The sequence below is a fragment of the Glycine soja genome, chromosome 4 (genome assembly GCF_004193775.1).
Source record: "Glycine soja cultivar W05 chromosome 4, ASM419377v2, whole genome shotgun sequence".
Classification (NCBI taxonomy): Eukaryota; Viridiplantae; Streptophyta; class Magnoliopsida; order Fabales; family Fabaceae; genus Glycine; species Glycine soja.
In genome coordinates, this window is record NC_041005.1 from 51,534,862 (window position 1) to 51,557,273 (window position 22,412).

Genomic DNA, 22,412 nt, shown 5'->3' on the forward strand with positions numbered 1-22,412 from the left:
TTGTTATCTGCACTCTCATTATTGAATCCATCATTTTTCATTATATTTCAGAAAGTATTTTAAAATACAAATTTATATTTTAGAATGGCTATATTAAAATATAATGAAAGGTGCAACATAAAAAAAAAGGAGGTGCAGATTCAAATGCCAAGCATCTAAATCCCAGCCCAGTTGCACCTACCCGTTAATTCATGACGGGCATCACGACAAACAAAAGAAAATGCAAATACTCCTACTATTTAATGAAGTTTTCTTTTAAATCAAATCTTAACAGTTACAAAAATATTATGCGTAGAGTATCTTAAAAATTAAAATTGTAACTAATCTACATCATCTTGTTGAATAAGAGTACTATAATTTGCGCAATCAAAGTTATGCTAAAATTACAAAGCTATAAATAAAATGATCATATTTTACTATAAAAATATAAAATGAACATATTCTTAATCTTTACGGGGCTCAAAGAGCATGCAATTGTTTCTTTGTATACCTGACATAACATGATATTCAATTTTTTAAGGATGCAACAGAGAATTTAGCACGGCCTTTTATAATCATTTATAAATATATAATATCCTTTAATAAGTAGTCTTTATCATTAACTGAAATTTATCAAAACTCACAGGATGATACCAGTCTCTCTCCATTCACAAGGTGTGATTTTTAATAAATTTCAGTCGGATCATGAAGATGATGAGTGAGTAAGAAATAATGTATTTCTAGCCCCAGTTGGGACAGTCAAACCTCCAAAAAGGCATGTAATTTCTATGCCCACTCACATTCTCCAAATAGGGATGCAGTATATAAAGATCCCAAAAGAGAATGAAATGCATATTGTAATCATAGCATGGGCATATGCTCTCCAAGGATGCTTGCTTCCTCTCATTGCATTGAACTCAGCAGCAAAAGTGGAGACAGTGCTCAAATTGCCCAACAGACCAAACTGAATTCCTGTTGCAATAGTATCACAATTTTTTGTGTTCACCTGCATCAAACAGATATATATACTAATCACAACCTCCGAAATTATGATGCACGTTTACAGATATTTGCTGGGACATAAGATCCTATTTTTCAAAAAGAATGAGTAGCAATGTTAGAGAAAAAATTTAAGGGAAAATAAATCCGAGGCTAAGAATAAAATATGACTAGAAAGTTTTACAAGAATAAAATAGTAGTTAGAGGGCAAGAAACAAATGTAAGGAGATAAAATAACTGAAATTATCAAATAAAATCAAGTTGGCATTCTCTGGCAGTAAAGTTGGAAAGAAAATCTAATCTGCCATAAAGCCTCTTTCTCCTAAACTAATTCTGATTCTACTGGCTTTGAGCTCAGTCAATGCAGCTTGACATAAGTGTGTATAACAGAACATGCTTAGAAAAAGAGTGAATACCTAAATTGATCCCTGAAAAAAAAAAACTAAAAACACTTTGATTCTTAAGAAAATTAACCATTTTAGTTCTTAAATATTATAAAAATGAGACACTTTAGTGTTTCCATTCAATGGTCGGGAAGATTAAAGTACCTCACAAATGTAATTTTGAAGGACTACTAACTGATTTCTTTACAATGGCAAGTGCAGCCACGACCCAAGAAGCATAAGCATCAGCAATTAGAGTCCCAAATTGAAGCCACTTCAACCTCCCTCCTATTCAATGGCCATTGAGTGTAGCTAAGAATCACCTAATCCACACACCTAGAGATCCAACTATGCAAGCAAGCCACAGCCAAGCTGCATTACCACCATGTTTGAACTCAACCTTTTCCAATGCACCGGCGACACCCCATAACAAACCTAATATCACCACGTACACGATGGTAACTACCAAATGGCGTAGGAAGATATCTACCTTCCAGTTGACCTTAGAGATAAAAGTGCCACTTCCAGGTCTCATGTTTAGCCAGCGGAGAAACCATTTGAAACCCTTGGCTTTCTCTACCCCAAAGGTGATTGAAGAACCGACAAGAAGCAAGCCTACAAAATTTGAGTTGTTAGCAAACACTTCTTAACAAAAAATAACTGGTGGTGTTGAGATAAAATTGAAGTTCAAATTACTAGGATAAAAAAAACAAAATGGGTAAAGGGTCTGAAACTCTGAACTAGACCGCTACTAAATCACTAAATCAGCTATTAAAATGTACCTATTAAAAAGCGGAGCACAAACAAGAGCCAATGTCTAGTATCCAGTTGTTGTCAAAATGTGCCATATTACCTATTAAAAAGCCGAGCACAAACAAGAGCCAATGTCTAGTAGCAATGAGTTCAACCATTTTCTGATTCCAACCACTGAAAGTTGTTAGGCTCCCTAAGTATCCAGTTGTCGGTCCAATGGCTAGATGCTCAGATACTCGGGATGTGTCTGCTTTAAATACAACACCTAACCATCCCATCAAAAAGGAGCCAACCTGGAAAATGAGTACAAAATTTGAATGAGCACAAAATGAAAATCAGCTTCCTAATTGATGAACTTCTATAATTGCATTTGACAACAATGCTAAAGCTTCTATAATGATTGTAAGATTAGAAAATTTGCAACTGTAACTCAAGTAATTCTACTGTTTTATTTCATTAGAAAATATGAAGGGGTTGTAACATTGCATTATCAGTAAGTCTCAAATTGTATTTAGTAAATCTTTAAAGTCAAGTAATATGCAGATCAAGGAATTAAAGAGTGTGCATTAGAGCTGAAACATGCCAAATACAAGCTACTGTTACGCTGTGAAAGAATAAAGAATAAAAATGCATTTGCTCTTAAAAATGTAAATACATAATCTGGAATTCTGCATTAACTCCCAGATAAACTCCTGTACGATGTCAATCAATAAAGGAAACCAAATGCAAGCGCCGGCAAAAATAATCAATATGGTTGACATAGTATTCATAAGAACATCAGTGCACCATTATACAAACAAACAAAAAATGAAATTCAGAAAAAGGTTAAGACCGTGGCATATACTATACATGATAGCAAGTATTATACGAGAGGATCATTTCTCTAGTTAGGGGTATTTTGTAACAAAAAACATCACATGGCAATTACAATATTATTAAATGATAATAATTAAGAGACACGAGTAGTTTGCCATTGTTGTGCATGAAATCGCATGGACAAAGAAATCAATAACCAAGCCTTCCTCTATATATGATCACATCACACTCCCAATTTCAGTTATTGATGGGGTTAAGTTGACGGTCTATTCCTCTTGCCAGTGTCCAGATTTAGCTTTGTTTCTTTGGGCTTTTACTCATTACCAATTAACTCAAGGCGTTTGAGTCAGTATATTCTCAAAAAAGCAAATGTTCCCTTACTTTCCTAAAAATAAAATATGTGTAAGAGTAATTATTATTTTATTACTTTCCAATAACCATGATAATAAATTTTTTCAATCTTAGTTTCTTTTTCTTTTTTGGTTCTAGGCCCTCCTTCCTAGAAAAAAAAAGAAGCTTAAAAATAATTTGAAAAACACAGAAAATATTGGTGAGGTGAGGTGTCAATAATGTGTGTTTGGATAAAGCAAGGGAAAAGGAAGAGGATAAGAGAGAGAGAATGGGTCCCGCCAGCAAAGAAACTAATATTTGTTTCCAGTGACAGAAAACAAAATCCTTTCCTTCCATTGGGAATGGACGAATCACGCCCCGCTTTTCCCTCGAATTCAGCGTAAGCTTTCCTCAAAGCCGAAAAAGAATCTTCCAGAAACTTCTTTTCTTTGAGGAGCCATGGCCGAGAGTCGGAGATCCACGGGGACGGTTAAGTGGTTCAACTCGCAGAAGGGTTTCGGATTCATAACTCCCCAAGATGGAACCGATGATCTCTTCGTGCACTTCACTTCCATCCGATCCGACGGCTACCGTTCTTTATCCGAGGGTCAGTCCGTTGAGTTTCTCCTCGATTACGGCGACGACGGCCGCACCATGGCCGTCGACGTCACCTCCGCCGTTAGATCTCGCCGTCCAGGGGGCTTCCGCGGCGGAGGAGGGAGGGGAAGAGGAGGAGGCCGCGGCGGAGGGTTCGGTCGGAGAGGAGGAGGTCCTGAGTGTTATAATTGTGGAAGAATAGGTCACTTGGCGAGGGATTGTTACCATGGACAGGGTGGTGGTGGTGGTGTTGATGGTGATGGTAGGAATCGGAGACGCGGCGGCGGTGGCGGTGGAGGAGGACGAGGGTGTTTTAACTGTGGGGAGGAAGGGCATTTTGTGAGGGAATGTCCGGATGTTGGGGAAAGGAAATGAGTGAGAATGTGTTATGTTATGATTTCTTCTGTTGAATTGTGAGTATGTTACAGTCATCAGTTGGGGTTGGTTACATGGATTCTGTTATTTTTGTTTCTAGCCATTGGCATTAATTTGCTTCCAAACATGTTTTCCACGCTTTGCTAAATTGTTTTATCTTAATGCGCTTCTTTTCAACAAGTGATCGATTATATATGGTTTGAATATGAATGTATGAAGCAATGGAACGCTTAACTAATGCTTAATTTAATCAATTTATTAATTCGCCAAAATACTGCATTCGCATCTCTGTTCTGTCTTCAAAGTATCTGTATCCTGCCATTGTGATATGAGAAGCAAATTTCGGCTTTCTCACTTCTGTGGTTTTATATGTTTTGTCTTTATCTTCAAACCCTTTTTTTTTTCAAGGAAAATATTGTACCTTCATATTGATATAATCATATAAGTGTCAACTGTATATTTTAAACTTCGAAGAAACTGTGTTTTAATGGTTATATGTTTAGATATGCAAGATTGGTACGGTTTATTTCACCCAGTAGAAGAGTCTATAATGATTGATTGAATGAAAGAAGTTGAATTTTCCTCTATAATTCATGCAAATATTGTGAGGCAAGATCTTATCTGCTTTGATAATTAAGCAGCGGGGCATTTGCGCAGTGGCCCTACCCCTGAAAAATATGATAAGTGAATCTAGTCTATTCTGTCCTCTAGTTTTCTGTGTGGATAATATGTTGTCCTTTCTGATCTTTATTTATGAACATAATAAATGCTGTGGCCTTGTGGATGTTTTTTTTTCTTGTTATTTGTTCATTTAAGGCATTATTTTTATTTATTAATGTTTTAAATTGAAGTGGCAGAGATTTTCAAAACTTTAATATTGTGAAAAGTTGTGAATAAACGCAGTCGCAATTTTGGTTACAACATAGTTGCGAAAACTAAAGCTTTAATATCGCAGTGAGCCACTGACAGCTGTTATACAATTTAAAACCATAATCACTCCTTTAAGTATTTATTAGAAGTGCTACGCTACATCACATTTTTAATAAGGATATTTAATGGTCAAATCAGTTGCTAGTAATCATGACAGATGCTTTATCCCATGTTATGTGATTATGAAAATAAAAATAAAAATAGCATCGTTGTTTCACTAGAAATTGATATCTTGTCCCATTTCATACATTCTGTCTAGCTGGGGCTCCTGATGGTTGCATGTGAGCATCGTGTGTTGCTTCCCCCCTTGGTTTTTTATAATTGTCGGAAAAATCTTTGCATTCTACTTTTTCTTTTCTTCCATTTCCCACCTTAAAAGTATATGTGCTATTTTTTTTATAGTTTCTTCCAAAATGGAGCTTTAGTTGCTTAATGCTTATGATAATACTTAGGCGTCAGCATTCTGTATTTTGATAATTTTGAGTGCCATGAAACCCGAGAGGCTTGTGGCTGTCCATCAATATTTTTCCCTTGGTGTGAAGAAAAGAATGAGTAATAGTTTAGGGGTGATATTGTCTATCTGTTTGAAGAGACGACTAAATGTTTAAATATACGTGAATGGGTGGTTAATTAGATACTTGAAGGTCTCTCCAAATCTTGCAATTTTGATACATTTGATGTTTAATATATCATATTCAGATTAGTTCTAGTTTATTAGGAATCAGACAATTAATGTAGATTTTAAAATACTTGAAGACTTTTTCGACCTTGTAGAATTTTTCTTTTTCTTCTATCCATCATTTTGAATTTAGGGATTTATTTATAATACCGATTCTTATAGATTGACCAATATCTGTCAGTTCATGAATTTCCTTTGGTCATGATTTTGGATTTATGGTTGATATAGATCATGTTAATTAGCCAAAATTGGTTAATGCTCCGATCTAGTTGATAAATATTCTTTGGAGAACCGTGACATTTTCTCCATTTATTCTACAACCATATGTCACAAATTCTTCACATTAGCATTTGTTATATTGCCCTGGGCATTACTTATTACTTCTGTCGATTTTAAATTTATATATCACTATATATCAATATTGAAGCAAAGATTCTATCAACGGAGTGATTCCTTGTTCAGTTGTTCTAATCAGAACGATTTGTTCTTTTTTGTGTGCTTCAATTTCTTGTTCACCACACGTAAACAAAAATCATCTTCTTTTTGGTTGATAAGAGCATTTCTGACCATTCGTAATTTCGTATGTAAAGATAGACTATGGATAGTCAATATCAGTTCCACACCTTGTCGCTTTCGATCTCATCAATAGGCTAGAGTCTTGACCAGTTGTTAAATACTAATTAAGTTTAACTTTTGTGACTGAATAAACATTAACTTGTAAGTCCTCCAATGTTTCTTTATTATGATGTATCGGTTATAAAGGGTCAGTGAAATCTACGCGGGACAATGTGTAATTCTTTTGTCGGATGGTGAAAGACAAAAAAAAATAATAATAATAAAGGGGACCAAATGTTGTCTGGAGTTGGTTTTTTTTTTTCACACAAGACATGAAAAAAAATTGTCCACATTTGCAATACTTAAAAAGGGCAACATACTCAGATTGAAGTCTTCAGAGGACCCTGAATTGGGCGGTCTCCATTGTAGACAACTTTGAGAATCACTGCTTTCCTTACAGGGTTAAAAACTAGTGCTTGCTTTATTAATATTTCTTCCATTTGTTTTTAAATGTTCATCTTTGAAAAAAAAGTTTTTTAAAAGAGACATATATTGATCGAGAAATGGTGTACCTGACCTTAATCTAGTGCTGGCTAATATTTTTAATTGATCACTCGTAGTTTTTTTTGGTATTATTAGAGGGAGGGGTTGTGTGGATGTCACTGATACTTTTGTTGGGTCTTGGATTGTCCACTGATACTTTGTTTGGGCAACAATGATATGATTTCAAAAAGCCCAAACACTAACAAACACGTGAGTTAATGTGTCTTGAAACTTCAAGGAAGGCCTGGGATGTAGTTGGGTCCTAAGCAAAGAGAATATATGGACCCTGATCAATCATACGCTTCCTCATGTATTTTTAGGCTCACTAAATAATTGAATCTGCTCGAGGAAACTGAAGCAAAATGGTGTTGAATCCTGTCATGCAAATTAAGACTCTGATAATAAGTGTTTAAACACCAATATTAAAGGTGTAGTTCTTCAAACATGCAATCTATATTGGAAGAAAAATTTAATAGAGACAGACGTACTACAAGATTCATAAGCTGTATTAGTCTGCCTTTCAAAACAAAACAAAACAAGCTGTATTAGTCTATGTATAGTCATCTTTTCAGAGGACACTAGTTTTTTGCTACTTAAAAACAGATAAATGTTAAATCTTCTTCAAAATTACCCTAATAATTTTTCAAAGGAAAGGGAAAAAAACTATAAATCAACTTAAAAACAATAAAAAAGTATATATTAAAATTACATGCTGTTTTAGTCCCTTTTTTATCTTATGGAGGATTGTTGAAAGGATACTTGAGGAGAATTTATTATTTCTCAATCTCAAAAACAAAGGAGAGTACCAATAAAGAGGTTTGATGGACCATTTTAAACAATTGCATCCTAGCTAGAAGCTTGAGGTAGTATTATTATTAGGAATGACAATTAAGACTTAATAAATATTTGTAAAAATTACTCACAATGAGGATGAAAATCATTAGCCAAATATATGAGGTAGTTTTTTTAGGATAGATATAGCTAGATGAGTTTGAGTTTGGTATTTACTCCAAAAAACGATGGAAATGAGTGTTAATATAGCTAATTTAATATTTATTCTATCTCACTATATCAATATAATATTTTTTATTTTAATCCTCCGGTTCATCAGGGATAAAGATTCTAACTAACCCAGAATTCGATCGAAAAATAAGTAAAGTCTAATCAATAATTATTTTTATCCAAAATCGAACTCAAATAATACGAAAAGATTCAATCTTAACTCTACTAATAATATAATTTAATATAATGATTTTTGGTACTTATTGAAAAAAAAAATAGTTAATATATTTAATTCTACTGATAATATTTAAAATAAATATTTTTTTCTTAAAATATCCTTGATTAAAATTTGATACTAACGTCATTCTTCACCATCATCATCCCCATATCAATTCTGTAGCATCTTGTTTTTCACTTGCTTTGAGAAGTTTCCAAAATGTTACTTCTTCCACGACAACTTTAACCCATACTTAGATTTGTATTCCAAGCCATGTACCTGGGTATCTACACTACAAAGAATTAGATAATGAAGGATGGGAATTTGGAGTGCAAGGTTTATGTTGACAAAGACAAAGCGTCGGGAACCAATGTCTCCTTGGAATAATTCATACATTGATTGCTTTATACCTCCCAAGTTGTGTGTTTATTATAGGTAAAATTTCCACGGACACCACATGGCAAATTGGCATTTTGACCATTGACCCATGCTCCAATCTTTCAATTGATCCGTGCTCTCTTCCCTTCAAAGATCAAGGATAGGTGTAGGGCCAATCCTGTTTGTTACTAACTCCATTGGAAGTTCTCCATCATCATTTTGTTAGTGTCCACATTATGGACAGTTGCGACGTGTGAGTAGTTTCCAAATGATTATAATGATATTCTACAATGATGAACATACAAAACTTCATATTAGTACAAACCAACACAAGTTCCATCTAATTCTTCTTGCCGGATCACTTTAGTCAATTTTTAAGCGTGATTCCCATATATATATATATATATATATCCACAAACAATTGAGTTTAATTAGCACAGTAACGTCACGCCCATTTGCAATGCATTATAAACCTCACTTGCAATATTCATGAGCTGAATATGAACTTCCTCATGGGAGAAGACATAAAGTTAGGTGGGCACTTCGGTACTTGTGACTTGGGAGAGAGCGAATTCTATGAATTTGTGCTTAATTTGTAGAAAGAAACATCTTATATAAGTAGTCATGAATTTTATGGAATTTAATTAAAATGAAAGCTAATAACTCCTTACATGAAGGTTTTATTTTTATTAGACCTTAGAACCATAAAGATATTAACGCATGAATCTGATATCACATCACAATTTGTGTCTCGGTGACAAGGTGATAATTCGGACCCGCGCATGTGTGCCTTGTCCAGCAGTGCTGTTTGATATGCTTGGCTCTGATCAACATTTTGATCCAAGTTTTGCATCCCAACAACTCGAAACAGCATCAAACCTCTAACCAGTAGTTTTTGGATGCTAGTATTTATCGTTGCCAAACCAATGTAGTAATCAACATGTATATAATAATAATAATAATAATAATAATATCTACTTTAAGCTACCTCACTTGCCATAACTAACACAAGTGACCTAATTTGAGGTGAGTAAGCCTGAGTAAAAGTTGTAAATTTTTTTAGTCTAGATAACATATATTTTATTAAAGACAATTTTATTTAAGTCGGATAAGATTATAAGACTATTAGATGAGAAAGTTTTTCCTTTACCGCAGTTACATATCAAGACTTTGAGCTTAGGATTTGTTTGGTTAAGTTAAAATAACTTTACCATCTCCACCAAATGATTTATGCCATCGGTGGTTAGTTAGAAAAAAGTTTGATATGCCATGAAGTTGGTTCAAGCTAACTTTTTTGTGAACCTTTATCTTAGTTACAGGTATTCCTTACCTTTAGTTTACCTTATCTTTGGTTGTTGCCCCCAGCCGGATCATGTTATATAGAACCTTTTTTTTCTTTTTTAAAGTGACTTTTATTGTTGGCACTTAAGGCATAGAGCCCACCCATTTGACATTGGTTTGATTAGATGGCTGGTCAAAAGCAAACACCAAACTCTAGAATCACCTGATTCAATGATCCGTTTTGGTGAGGCTACAAGAAAAATAATTGAAACATTCTGTGAGAACTACTTGACAGTGCCTTGACTAGGAAAGTCCGTGAGAGAAAAAATGTAAACTTGTGGATTATCCCCACCACTGTTGCCATCCTTGTTACTCAAAGCACGCAATCAGTACCTTCATTTGTATTATGCGACAAAAATTTCAGGTTCTTCCAATTCCCCTCTCATAGTGATAATCTTAAGCCTATACAACGCCTATTATGTTGGACCTTGCACTTCCCTTTCTCTAGCCATGTGCCTTCGCTGCTTGGGGGATTAATACACGTGACACTTATTAATTTTAGCTTTTATTAGAATAGACCTTGGATGAGACCTTCAAATAATATGACTAAATGATAATTTAAGGTAATATTTAATCTAACAAACTTTTAAAAAATGAGCTTTAAAAAAAAGGAAAGATTATAAAAATTTAGTTTTAAGAACTTTTACCTCTTCTTTTTTCTTTACCTAATTTTCAAGATTCAAGAATACACCATCTAACAAATTTAATTTAAAAGAATTTTTAAAATTTAAAAGTTATAAAATTATTAGATAATTTTAACTTCAAAATTTAAAGTAACTTTGAGACTCTAACTAGTCATACTTAACAATCCTAATCTTCATAGCTGGATAGCCTTGTGTAAGGTCAAGACTCGGATTTGAAAGGCAAAATAGAGCATTGCATGTGGATGAGGTTGCTATCTATACTTTTTATTCACGTTGTGCCCATTTTACTCTTCATCGTCATATATAACTTTAGGCGCGAAACCAAGGACAGAATGGTAGGCCCACCAGGAGTTGGGCCCATCTCCATTGACTAGGCCCATTTGGTTCGTTTTCGTGACATCATATAAACTTTTGACTTAATTACGTATTTAATCTTATCATTATTATTAATGTGCAATTTTAGTTAAAAATATTTGTTTTTAAATTTAGTCTATTAATTTTTTCATAATCACAATTAAATATTTCTATTAATTTCTCTACTTAAAACCTGGAAATTTTCATTTTTTAATGATAAATTCTATAAATTAATCAATTAAATAATTTCATATTCAATATTCATCAATTAAAAACTTAAATTTTAAAATACAAAATTTCCTCCCTTCTTTGGAATTCTAACTCCGTTTCTTACAAATCTTTCAAATTTATTTAAACTGCTTCACATTTTAAATTTGTCCTAAACCTCCAATCATTTGTGTAGAAAATGATCATCTAAGGTCTTAAATAGAGAAAAACTATTACAAGAACTTATTATATTAACTGAAAATTGAGGTACTAAATTTAAATAATAAATTATTGAGGATTAAAATTAGTCATTAAAAAAAATTAATGAAGATATTTTGTTTTGTCTGGGGAGGGCTTTGTATAGAACATTGCTAATGGTAATGGGGGAAGCCTATAAAAGGTGTCATTACTCATTAGGGATAAGATTAGGTTAGACAGTTCCTTATGAGCCAATAATTAACTTGTATGGGGCGTGTTTAGTTTTTGGATTTTTTTTTTAAAAAAAGAAAACTTATTTAGTTAAGAACACTATATAAAAAAAATCTCCATTATTGATGGTATGACCATGAGTAATAAGAAAAATGTGTCGATATTAATTGTTTTTTGACAGCTAAATTTTCATCAGAAATAAGTGCATTAGCTTTGAATGTGAAAGTGAAATTGTTGGTAAGTTGGCCTATACCAAATGATAAATTGTGTGTTTGTTTACCAATTAAAATCATGTAAACATACATTGATCGTGAATGATACGAAATCTTTATGTCTTGCAAAGTATGAACGTTTGTTTGTAATTATGCAAATAGGTTCCAAAAATACTCCAAGCTGTTGCATTTATCTATGGTTAGTGATTGTCGATAGTTACTGATGAGGTCGTATATCAAAAGCTCAGTCTTCAATCGGTAACAACAGTGAAAGTTTTCCAACAATCTTTAACAACAACCAAGTCATTCTTACTCACTCCATTCTAAAATTATTGTTTTAAAAGTTTTTTTTCAAAATTACTGTTGTTTTAGAAATTTTTTAATATTTTTTTTGTACTTATATCCTTACTTAATAATTGTGTGGATAATTGTTAACGGTTTGACAAGTACAACAAATGTTCAAGAAGTAAACTCGAAAGTTCGAGTGTCGAATTCTAAAGGAATTTTGTGTTGTACTTTTTATTGTATACTTTTCAATTTATAAGAGAATAAATAATTAAAGAGAGGTGTAGAAGAAAGAACACTAAACAATACATGAAATTATAAATAATAGAAAGCAACAGAATTAAGTCGGAAATTCGATGGAATGCGAATGTTAGGACCTAGTATGTCTTATTTGCTTAAGATGTATGATTTTTGGATTTTTCTTTATCAATTAGGTGAATTTATCCTACCCACATCTATTCAATTACTTGTCTCTGATGCCTCATGATGACAAATCTATTTTATCTACCTATCTCGCAAATGCCTTTACAAAGATTCAATAGATAAAATGCATGAAACCTTGACTCTAGATGTGTGCTTGAATGCATGGGCATAAAGTTATCATTCTATGTCTAGTAATGATTTCCTTATGATGTCTTTTCTTTTTGTTCTATTAGAAGTTATTCTCTGTCGAGCGCCTAACTCCTAAAACTGATGTATGCATATCTTTTTCATATTTTTATTAAGAGTTACCTTCTATCAAGAATCTAACCCCTAACATAATGTAAAGATGAATAATGCATGAAATATAAATGGAAAAGAAAATAAGATATTGTATTGATAAATATGGAGTACATCATATATCTCTTTGGCTTTTTAGGTCTATCAGACCCTAATTAGGGGTTTAGTCTCTCATGACCATTGAGGACAAATGGGGGTATAAGAATTGGTAGAAGAGAAGGGATGAAAGAAGGGAATAGAGAAAATGGTGAAAGAGAGAAGAAAAATCCCTAAGGAAGAGTTCTCAGGCTTTGGGTATCAGTGAGAGTGCTCTGAGACTCGGTGTGTTTTTTTCCTTTGGCTTGACTTCCTTTTTATAGTTACTGAAATGGACTTGGGCCTGCGTACTTGCGCTTAGCGCGCTCTGCTCGTTTAGCGCGAGTGCCTGTTTTCGTGCTTAGCGTCCGTGCTTGTTTGCGCGCTGAGCGTGCCTTTGGACTGGGCCTGATGCTGAAACCTCAATTTTTTTTTGTAATTCCTGCAACTTTTTGCTATTAGTCCCTCCAACTTTTATATTTGCAGTCAAAATTTAGAAAAACATCAATTCTTAACTATTAGACACAAATAATTACTTTTAAAGATAATTTCACTTTATTTTTCATTATCAACAACACATTTATTTAACGGTTATCAATAATTATTCAAATCATTTCAATTATATATATAACCAGTGTATACTTTCTATCTTTCACCACATTTTTTCACCTATCATATTTCTTTTTTGTTTTATTGATTCTAGGCATAAATATACTTTTTTGGTCTTTATCTTTTTACTAAAAATTATTTTGGTCTTTCTATCTCTCAAATCTAGTTAACTGTTGTTCTCAAGCAATGATTATTTTTAATTTTATAGTATAATTTTGAATCATATTTTTTTTTATTGATTCAAACAAGAGATGAGACCTAAATGAAAATTATAAAACTCAAATAATGTTTTTTTAAAAATTATAAACATTAAGAAAATCATATAAAAAGTGAGTCCTCGAGAGAAACCAGAAAAATTAAAAAATTAAACATTAGATTTTTTTTTTAGTTGCCCGTGAGCTTATTTATTATGCAGAAGAACATTCAGGCTCTCCTATTTGTTAATCGAAGGATGTTATGTGTTATGAAATTGGATTTGGCTATTCCATATATAGTGAGGAGAAGTACGAAATAGTTTTTTTTTTCTTTTCATTCGTTAAAGTTAAATAAAAAAAATGTAAATACATTTTAAGTTTTCGTGCATTTCATGCTAAATCGCTTCGTATGGTTCTGCAATTTTCTTGTTATTCAACGGAATATAGTTTGGAAAAACGTTGAGTAGGGAATAAATGAACAAATGATGCAAAAATTATAATAGGTAGTTTCGATTCAAATGTGAAAAATTATGTTTCAAATGCGGGACACGCTAATTATTATGTTGCAAAAATCTATTTATAAAGCGCATGCAAGCTTAGAAGCTGGCATTTGGATTGCTTTTCTATCACTTCATGCCACATCAGCAATTTAGCACAGCTGGCAACATAGGTTGTATTCAAAAGTTTTCTGCTGTGTGAATAGTACATAGACGCTAAAACACAAACATTTCTTTTATTCAAGAAAATATGAACAGTTTCATGTATGACTCATTTACAACCATTAATGGGTTAAATGAATAATTAATTTCTAGCAACAATCAACAGTTTCCAGAGACGAATAGCTGGCTACCGTTACTCTTCAACTATTAGTATGCTTGAAACTGGTTTGCTACCAGAGGACTAGCCTCATTGAACCATCACCCATTGCAGCAAAATGGCATGTTCAGTTGAGACATACTAGCACAAACAAGGCACCACCAAGGGCTAACTTCTGCACAACCCAAACAGTTAAATAAGCCAATTCATTCGCAAAAATCTCCATTCACATAGCTACCCGTTACAGCTACAACACCATTTATCACCTAAATGTTCAGAATACTGCATTTAATATTTTACAGTGATTTCAAGTACATAGTTCTATTCAAAACATACCATCTTTTTTTTCCTTCAATTGTCTAACTATCGGTTTCATTTTCAGTATTTTGTTCCCTCAGCACTTCTAATTCATGGAAAAGGATGACTCAATTGCTTTACATCTCCAGGCTTTAACGTTAGTCAATATAGAATACTAGAATTATCATGGTGTTGTTTGCACCTAAGCATACATTTTACCCTCAACTGAGTCGTTATATTTCTCTTCCTTCATTTCTTGTAAAGTTGTAATTGTATTTAGCTCCTAACTTCAGTGTTTCTTTGTGATGTTATAGATTGGGTTGAACGGTTGAAGTGCTGGCCTGCTGAGAATCCCTGGCGGATGCAAATGGGTAGAGTATTTGTGCCATGATGAGGAATAATGCCCGTAAACTTGCTGATAGATGAAGATGTGAAATTTCAGTAACAATCGAGAATGAGATAGAGCAACCATGAACCAGAGTGGAGCTAGCTTAAGCAAAAGCAAAAGCAAAGTAACCAAGTCAAACAAGGTCAGAGTTTGTATCATTTATTGTCATGGTGTAAGACCAAGTTCCACGAGTTTGACACTTCACTGTATATGTGGAATATCCATCCGCAGGAATCCTTAATGCTTCTCACGTGAATATAGGGTCTGGGAGAGTGTTTGAATTAATTATGATGCTTTGATACATGGGGTTGAAGCTATTTAGCTACAAGCAGGGGCTATGTTCAATAGTTTGTTCCATGATGGGGCAATGTCATTAGTGCTTGTAAATTCTGGTGATCTTTGGAACTTCTTGTGCCAAAGACACTTTTAATAAAATAACTTTTTGCTGTGAAAAAAAAATTACGATGTATTTAGATACATATTATATTCGCATTCAATGGAAAAATACGCTTTTGAAAGTGAAAATATCAAAACAATTATGTTGAAGCTTTAACGTTTGTTTAGATTTAACTCCCACGCAAACACATTCTTAATAGTTGTTCTAACGTCCGATCTCAATTTCTACATAAGCACACGTAATGATAAACTTATGAAAACCTATTGTGATTGGATGAAAATAAATTAAGAATAGCCTAATGATATTTTATTCTCATCAATCAAAATTTACTTGTGTATATTCACTTTCATGTATGATAGCTACAATCTTATTTTTCTTTATGTCTCATAAGAAATTAACCTCTTAAATAAACATCCGTAGGTGTCTTAAAAAATCCATCTCCAACTGGTAATAAGAAATATTCTAAACACATGCAATAAAAAAAGGTACATTATCTATTATCTGTGTATTTACTCGGGAAAAGAGGCAGTATTTATTCTGATTAATGCCCATATTTTTAAAAAATAACACTATAAGAAAAGCCATTACATGTTAATGGATGGAAAATAAAAGCTTATTTTATTGACCTGTGGCCTTTAGCCCGGGCAATTTTATAAAAGTATAGATAGATGATGACAACGAAAACTGTTTGGGATTACATTTTTACTTGTTTACATTTGTAGCCTCTTGTAGGTATCAGGGTCAATTTTCTAAAATATGTGATTCTATTTTTTTTAACCTTCTGATTTATAAGAGAAATTTTTTTATTAATCTAAAATTTAGTTAAAAATAAATAAAATTTGAACAATAATTATTTCTATTAACAATAAAATCCTAATAATATCTTAAATAATTTAACATTAACTTTAATACATTAACTAATTGTATACTTGTACTCAATGACTGGGTTTACTTGTCTAATTAACGAGGCAACATATAGTTCTCCTTTTCCCAAGATTTTTCTTTAATTTGCAATTATCTATCCGAAATATCTGTATCACAAAATTTTCATGTGCTTATATTCCACGGTACTCACCCAATGACTACGCCCCTATAAAAGAGCAGAAAAGAAGAAGACAATAACTAGTTGGTAAACTTCGAAACAGCTGTTTGCTCATTTTGTTTGTCATTTGGCATAACACACAAAGAAAGATACATCAAATTAGGCAAAAGCCAATTTAAGTTTTAAGTGTAAGTGCCCGAATAGTACTGTGGATGCGTAATGATAGGTATGACGGAATAGTTTGTGGTCCATGCATGACGTACTATTTAGATTTTGCCATTTAATTTTATATCTTCCTAATTTCTCACACTTAACCTTTCATGACAGCTAGGCAATCAATTTGAAGAGAAAAAGCACCTTTTTTAATTTTGCAAGCAAAGGGTTTGAGAAAAGCTTCTTCCGAGATTAGTGGATGAGAATATGAGATGATACATTAATACTTTGATACCGTAATCAGTATGAGATTAATTTGAGCTTGAAGCTAGCTAGCTCTCCCAACATCATGCATGCAATTTCCATTTACGTCTTTGTCGTTGTGGATTTTCCTATATGACAATTCCATCCTAAAAAACCCCCTCAAAGTAGGTGTACTTTTTTTTCATTGGTTACAAAATTGATGTACTTTAAATTGAAAAGAAACTCGTGAATTATCAAAGAGAGGTAGATTTTGATAATCATATATATATAGCTAGCTGTGGTTTATGTATTTTTGCGTAATTGCTTGTATAATGTATAAAGTGAATCTCACTGACACTAAAATTGTACTCATAGGTTTAAACTTCACCATTATGAAAAAGTAAATCTCACATATTGCCATCAATCTTATCCTTTTGGAACCAAAATAGGAAAAGTTAGTTTGTACTCATTCATTTGTTTTAGTTGAATGTAGCTACGTAGGGGGAGGAAAGAGAAAGAGAAAGGAGGAGGGAGAACATAAACCAACTAGTTTAGCATATGGCAAGGTAGTTGCACAACAAGAAATGATTAATCAGCACAGGAAATTCTAACTGTAAGTTCGTATAGGGGCTGGCCGTGATGTGCCATCGCACCTTTAGCTGACCCAATCAAAAGACTTGGCTTCTTACAGTGAAAAAATAAAATAAAGCGGGATAAATGGAAGAAAAATAAAAAGGTACATATTAAAAGCCAATCTCTTTACACGCATGTATGATCTCAAAGTATCACAAGAAACTAAAGGAAGCTACTTATACTTAAGCCTTGTGAGGGGGACATTGATAGCACTTTGCAAATAGCCCAAATGTGTCAATTTGGTGTATGAAATTGATCATGCTTGCCCATCCTCCCAACCCAAATCCTACCACCAAAACCCATACCACCACAAACACGTTCATGGAGTACAATCCTACCCAACCTCCTAACTTTGATGGTGGTCTCTCCACAGCATTCTGTTAAGAAACAAAATAAAAATGAACAAAAAAGAAAAGAAAAATTGTTCATGGAGACATTATGCTAATCTATACAAAGAGAGAGAAAGAAAAATAGTCGTAATAAGTTATATGATATGATAAAAAAAAAAGAGAAATAAAAGAAAAATGAAGTGGCGGCAATTGAATGTATGCATGTGCTGGTAATTAAATAATAAGCACCAAGTGAAGCATTGGATGGTGCAGCATATGTGTATATGAATTTAAAAAATAATCAGTTGTAGCTAGGTGCATGATCTAATTACCTCTCTAGCCGGTGCTGAAGCAAAGGTAACCATGTGAGCCAAAGCAGGAATGATGTAAACAGTGAAGCTGACAAGGAGAGATCCAACAGTTGAGTTAATGGGACCAAAGAAAGGGAATATGATTGCCAGGAACCATATTGGAATCACAACAGGAAGTCTAGCCAAAGCTCTTTTGAACAAACTCTTGGTCTCATGCACCCCAATGAATTTCTCCCACACGAAGTATAAAGGAGTGCAAGCAAATCCAAAAGTTATGAACTGCAAATAGGTTAGTACATAAGGAAATTAAGTATTTACCCAATAATCTCTTATCAGATAATAGCTTATTCATAACTTTAAGTGTAAAACTTACTGAAATAAGATGACAAGAGCGTATACAACATAAGTTACTTTTAAAAGTTAATATATGTATTTATTGTATGATATAATTAACCTGATGAATGAGCATGAGGATGACGGCGGTATCTCTGAAGCCAGACCTTGGGAGCAATGAGAGGGCATTGGAATGGGTGAGAAGCTGGTCCCCAAATGCCCAATAAACTGCAGATGCCGATGGCAAAGTTAGGGTCAGCACATATAGGGTTGCGATCAGATATATCATCTTAAACTTCTGTGGCTTCCACATTGCATGCATAATTTCCCTACAATAATACATGTCTGTTAGATTCATAGCACATGAAGTTGAATATACAACTTTTTTTTTCTGACAATATGGTCAATTTTAAATCCTAATACAAATTAAAAGCTACGACAATTTAACTATATTTTTCCTCTTTAATTTCTCAAATTAACATCATGTTATTCTTTACTAGAAGAAACCATTAGTTATAACTAAAACAATTTGATTTAGATTTCGATTCCTCACACTGTAACAGCATGTCCACCAAAAGTATAGAGAATGTTGGTAGCCCCAGTGAAGTAGAGAACCAATTTGGCTGGCCCTGTGTGCGTCACCCCCTCAGCCTTCAGAGAAACACACAGAATATTAATTGAAGAACACAAAATTGGCAACAATAATACTTATATCACATGTGTTAGCAATCATTATATGATTTGCTTTAATTTTATGATGATGCTGAGGCTCCTAAATATCGAGTCTTTTTACCTGGCCATGGGTAAGGGAAGCTATGGTCATATACCATGCAGTGTAAGTGGTCATCACGAGGCCTAAGAATGACCACATTCTGTAATTGTGGAAAGAAGGGATGAAGACTGTTGTTGCACAGCATGCGCCAAAGATGTAAGTCCAAGTTCTTTTGTCCAGATTGTCATTTATGTAGTATATGTTACTGAAACAATATAAATTCTCAGTTTATGATGAAATATACAGATTATATATATAATATTCAAAAAAGCATGATCTACTGTCTTACCTTGCACAAGCAATTAGTTGAATTACTGATCCAAACAGAAGGAAAGTACAGTTGAAAAAAAGACCAAGATTTCTCCAGTGTTTGCCCAAAAGTCCATCAAGCACTTCAAACCACTGCAAACGGTCAAACGAAACCAAAGATTAGAAGAATCTAAAGTTATTAAAGTAACTCACCAGGCTATATATATATCAGCCTTACACATTGGTTCATATTCAAGGGAAAAGAATAATAAAATGCAAAATATATATTATTACCTGAATAACATGGTTTCTGAAATCAACTTTTTCTCTCTCCTTTCTGGTTCTGTACTCAACATAAAGGACACTGATAAGGTAAGCAGTCCAGCTTCCCATCAGTCCATAAAAAAGCTGAAATATGATCCCAGATAACATCCCCAGTTGTGAAAAGGAATATGGTAGTGTCAGTAACACTTGTGCAACCTATATGAAATGAAATCCAACAACAAACAAGGAAAATCATGAGACCCTTAATTGCCACACCAAAAGAAGGTTTAATTTGCTTCAATATGGGAAAAATACACATAATTATCAAAGCAGTGTGAGTAAGTGCCTGATTAGAAGCACAGCTAAACCATGCATCATAGACAGAGCCACCATGCCAAAAGAGCCTAGACAATTTGCCACTGGTGGACTTAGAACCTTCCTCTTCCCTCTCCATTTCTAAGTAATTCCCTGCAACAACAGTCTCAACCTTCTCAGAAGCCATTGTTATCTCTCCCTTCAAGTGTGTTGTGGGGGAAGACAACACAAGACTAAGTGAGAAAAGATATAGATAGGAGAGAAGAAGTGCTTGCTTTTAATTCACCCTTTCACATACATTCTTGTGTAGCTTCCCTAATTTCCTTATATAAACTTTTTTGACAGCAAAGTACTGAATGTGAATGGCCTTGGTGGTGGGGACCTTGCTTAGTTCACATGTAATCAGCCTTTTTTTCCTTAATAATTCTCTCTCACCAATTGCCTTTATGAAGGGTTCAACTTCATCATCAGTTTTGTAGGCTCTGATGGGCCATGGCTAGCTGCAGTGCACGAGCGGGGTGGCCCACCATTGCCCTATTCTTTTTTCTTTTATCTCAGAGATCAGCTAGCCCATGCACATTGATTGATTATGAGTGTAGAGATAAAAGCAATGCAAAGATGCAGAAGGAGATTAGAAAAGTTATAGTGTGAGTGTTGAAGATGTCTATGTGGGGGAGACTAAGATGGAATGAATCATTGCTCTCAAGAGGGGCTTAGTGCTAATCATGATTAGTACCACACGTGTTCCAACTGGCTTTACTAAAAAGAAAATTCTATCATAACCCCAGCTCTCTTCTTTTCATTTTCACTTTTTTCGTTAGTTGTTAGCCATCTTAGATTTTCTAAATGTTATGCACATTTGGGCCATTGCAAGTGACATATCTTCTGAGTGACCTGTAAAGTTACGGATATTTGAAAAGGAAAATATTTGATAAACATTTCATATGTTATTCAACATTCAGAGAAAGTAAAAAAAAAATAGAAATATGATAAGATTTATGTTATAATAAAAAGAAAGAGATAGAAAAAAATAAATAGTACGTGTTGATATAATGTATAAAATGAAGAATGGTTTGTACATCATTTCTCATTTGAAAACTTCAATATTCACATTTTCACCTATAATGCACTATCTGTCATAGAGCAAAACTTTCTCAGTTGAATTTTTTCTAGTAAAAGGCACTTTGTTAATTTTGAGTGCATCATCATTGTTAGTAATGACAGAGTAAAATAATTTGTAAAACTGTAGGTCTTAATGAATATTTTGACAGGTTTACTGCATTAATGAGTAAGGATAATTCGAATTTTGAGGTCTTATAGGTATGACATCCTTATCTTCTAGTCAAAAAGTGATGAAAAAAAGAAAATGAAAGGAGGAAAGTATCTTAAGATGGGCGTTTTATCAGATTTGATTAATAGCTTCCAGGATGGCCCAACGGCTACCAACATTAGGCCCAGTACCAGAGAACTGTTGGATTATTATTGGGTGAACTAAAAATTAACACCTTTTTTCTTATGTTAAAAGTTTAAAACGTACATAATTTTTCGGACTGGGTTAATTAACTTTAATTTACGCAATGATTTACGTCAAAGCTTTTTCTATTCATCTTGCCAAGGTTGAAAAAACTTTTATACAAAACAAAATGTTAGTCTTAATTGACGTTATAAAAAAAATTAGCGAATCAGTTACTTGCATAGTTGCATAAAAACATTTTTTAAAAAAAAATATACAAAACTGTTTATGTTAATTATAATAGTTTCCTAATTTTTTCATTGCTTTTTAAATTATTATCGACAGTGTTACAAAAAAATATAACTAATCAAAACTTTATATTATGATACGATAATTCAGCTAAGTCAGATTTTTAAAAAATTAAGAATAGCCTGCACTCATGACAAGAGATAGTTGTTTATGATCAAGTTCCTGAGTTCATTAGCGAGGCTCTGTAGCTTTTACTTCTGTAAATTGTAAATAAAAAGAATAAAAATAAAACTTCTGTAAATTGTATTTGCAAATAGCTAGACTGGGCTGATAGCTCTATTAAATCCTTGCAATAACATAAATGTTAGAACCATATTCTCTAACACTAACCCATTCTTTTAAACATATTTTTTTATTAGTTAGAATTATTGAAAATTACAAATTTTTTTAGAACTAACTACTTATTTAATGAATCTCACTTATAATTTTGCATTTTTTTAACAAAATTTAATCAATAATACAAAATATATTAAAGGGTAAGTCACGGACACTCCTCTTGTAA

General features: G+C 33.2%; 3 protein-coding genes and 1 long non-coding RNA gene across 4 annotated transcripts; 2 read left to right on the top strand and 2 right to left on the bottom strand.

The window, feature by feature from the left end:
- Window positions 1–647: 647 nt before the first annotated feature.
- Window positions 648–2,440, bottom strand: LOC114410928 (fluoride export protein 2-like; the record flags this gene model as incomplete). The annotated part of the gene is given in 3 exon segments (XM_028374822.1): window positions 648–985; window positions 1,558–1,976; window positions 2,215–2,440. Coding segments are annotated over 3 exon segments (855 nt in total), but the record flags the coding sequence as incomplete, so codon positions are not given.
- A 1,133-nt stretch (window positions 2,441–3,573) lies between these two features.
- Window positions 3,574–4,442, top strand: LOC114410449 (glycine-rich protein 2-like). The gene has a single exon (XM_028374394.1). It carries the CDS (start codon window positions 3,720–3,722, stop codon window positions 4,230–4,232), a length of 513 nt encoding a protein of 170 aa, XP_028230195.1. The 5' UTR covers window positions 3,574–3,719; the 3' UTR covers window positions 4,233–4,442.
- A 9,994-nt stretch (window positions 4,443–14,436) lies between these two features.
- Window positions 14,437–15,551, top strand: LOC114408248. The gene is made up of 3 exons (XR_003665866.1): window positions 14,437–14,733; window positions 14,805–14,876; window positions 15,034–15,551. It is a non-coding gene; the product is annotated as an uncharacterized LOC114408248 (long non-coding RNA).
- Window positions 15,552–17,474: 1,923 nt separating this feature from the next.
- On the bottom strand, window positions 17,475–20,457 carry LOC114410450 (auxin transporter-like protein 3). The gene is made up of 8 exons (XM_028374395.1): window positions 20,180–20,457; window positions 19,864–20,049; window positions 19,610–19,722; window positions 19,342–19,525; window positions 19,102–19,199; window positions 18,670–18,877; window positions 18,237–18,494; window positions 17,475–17,952 (listed from the first exon to the last, which is right to left on the bottom strand). The coding sequence occupies exons 1-8, from the start codon at window positions 20,333–20,335 to the stop codon at window positions 17,758–17,760; spliced, it is 1,398 nt and encodes a 465-aa protein (XP_028230196.1). The 5' UTR covers window positions 20,336–20,457; the 3' UTR covers window positions 17,475–17,757.
- Between the last annotated feature and the right edge of the window lie 1,955 nt (window positions 20,458–22,412).

What these genes read in the sequence shown, in the direction of transcription:
- LOC114410449 (XM_028374394.1), top strand. Translation starts at nt 3,720, where the DNA reads ATGGCCGAGAGTCGGAGATCCACGGGGACGGTTAAGTGGTTCAACTCG.
- LOC114410450 (XM_028374395.1), bottom strand. Translation starts at nt 20,335, where the DNA reads ATGGCTTCTGAGAAGGTTGAGACTGTTGTTGCAGGGAATTACTTAGAA. An exon ending in TTAGCTGTGCTTCTAATCAG is followed by an intron (nt 20,050 to 20,179) that starts GCACTTACTCAC and finishes CATTTCATATAG; the next exon opens with GTTGCACAAGTGTTACTGAC. An exon ending in CAACTAATTGCTTGTGCAAG is followed by an intron (nt 19,526 to 19,609) that starts GTAAGACAGTAG and finishes ATATTGTTTCAG; the next exon opens with TAACATATACTACATAAATG.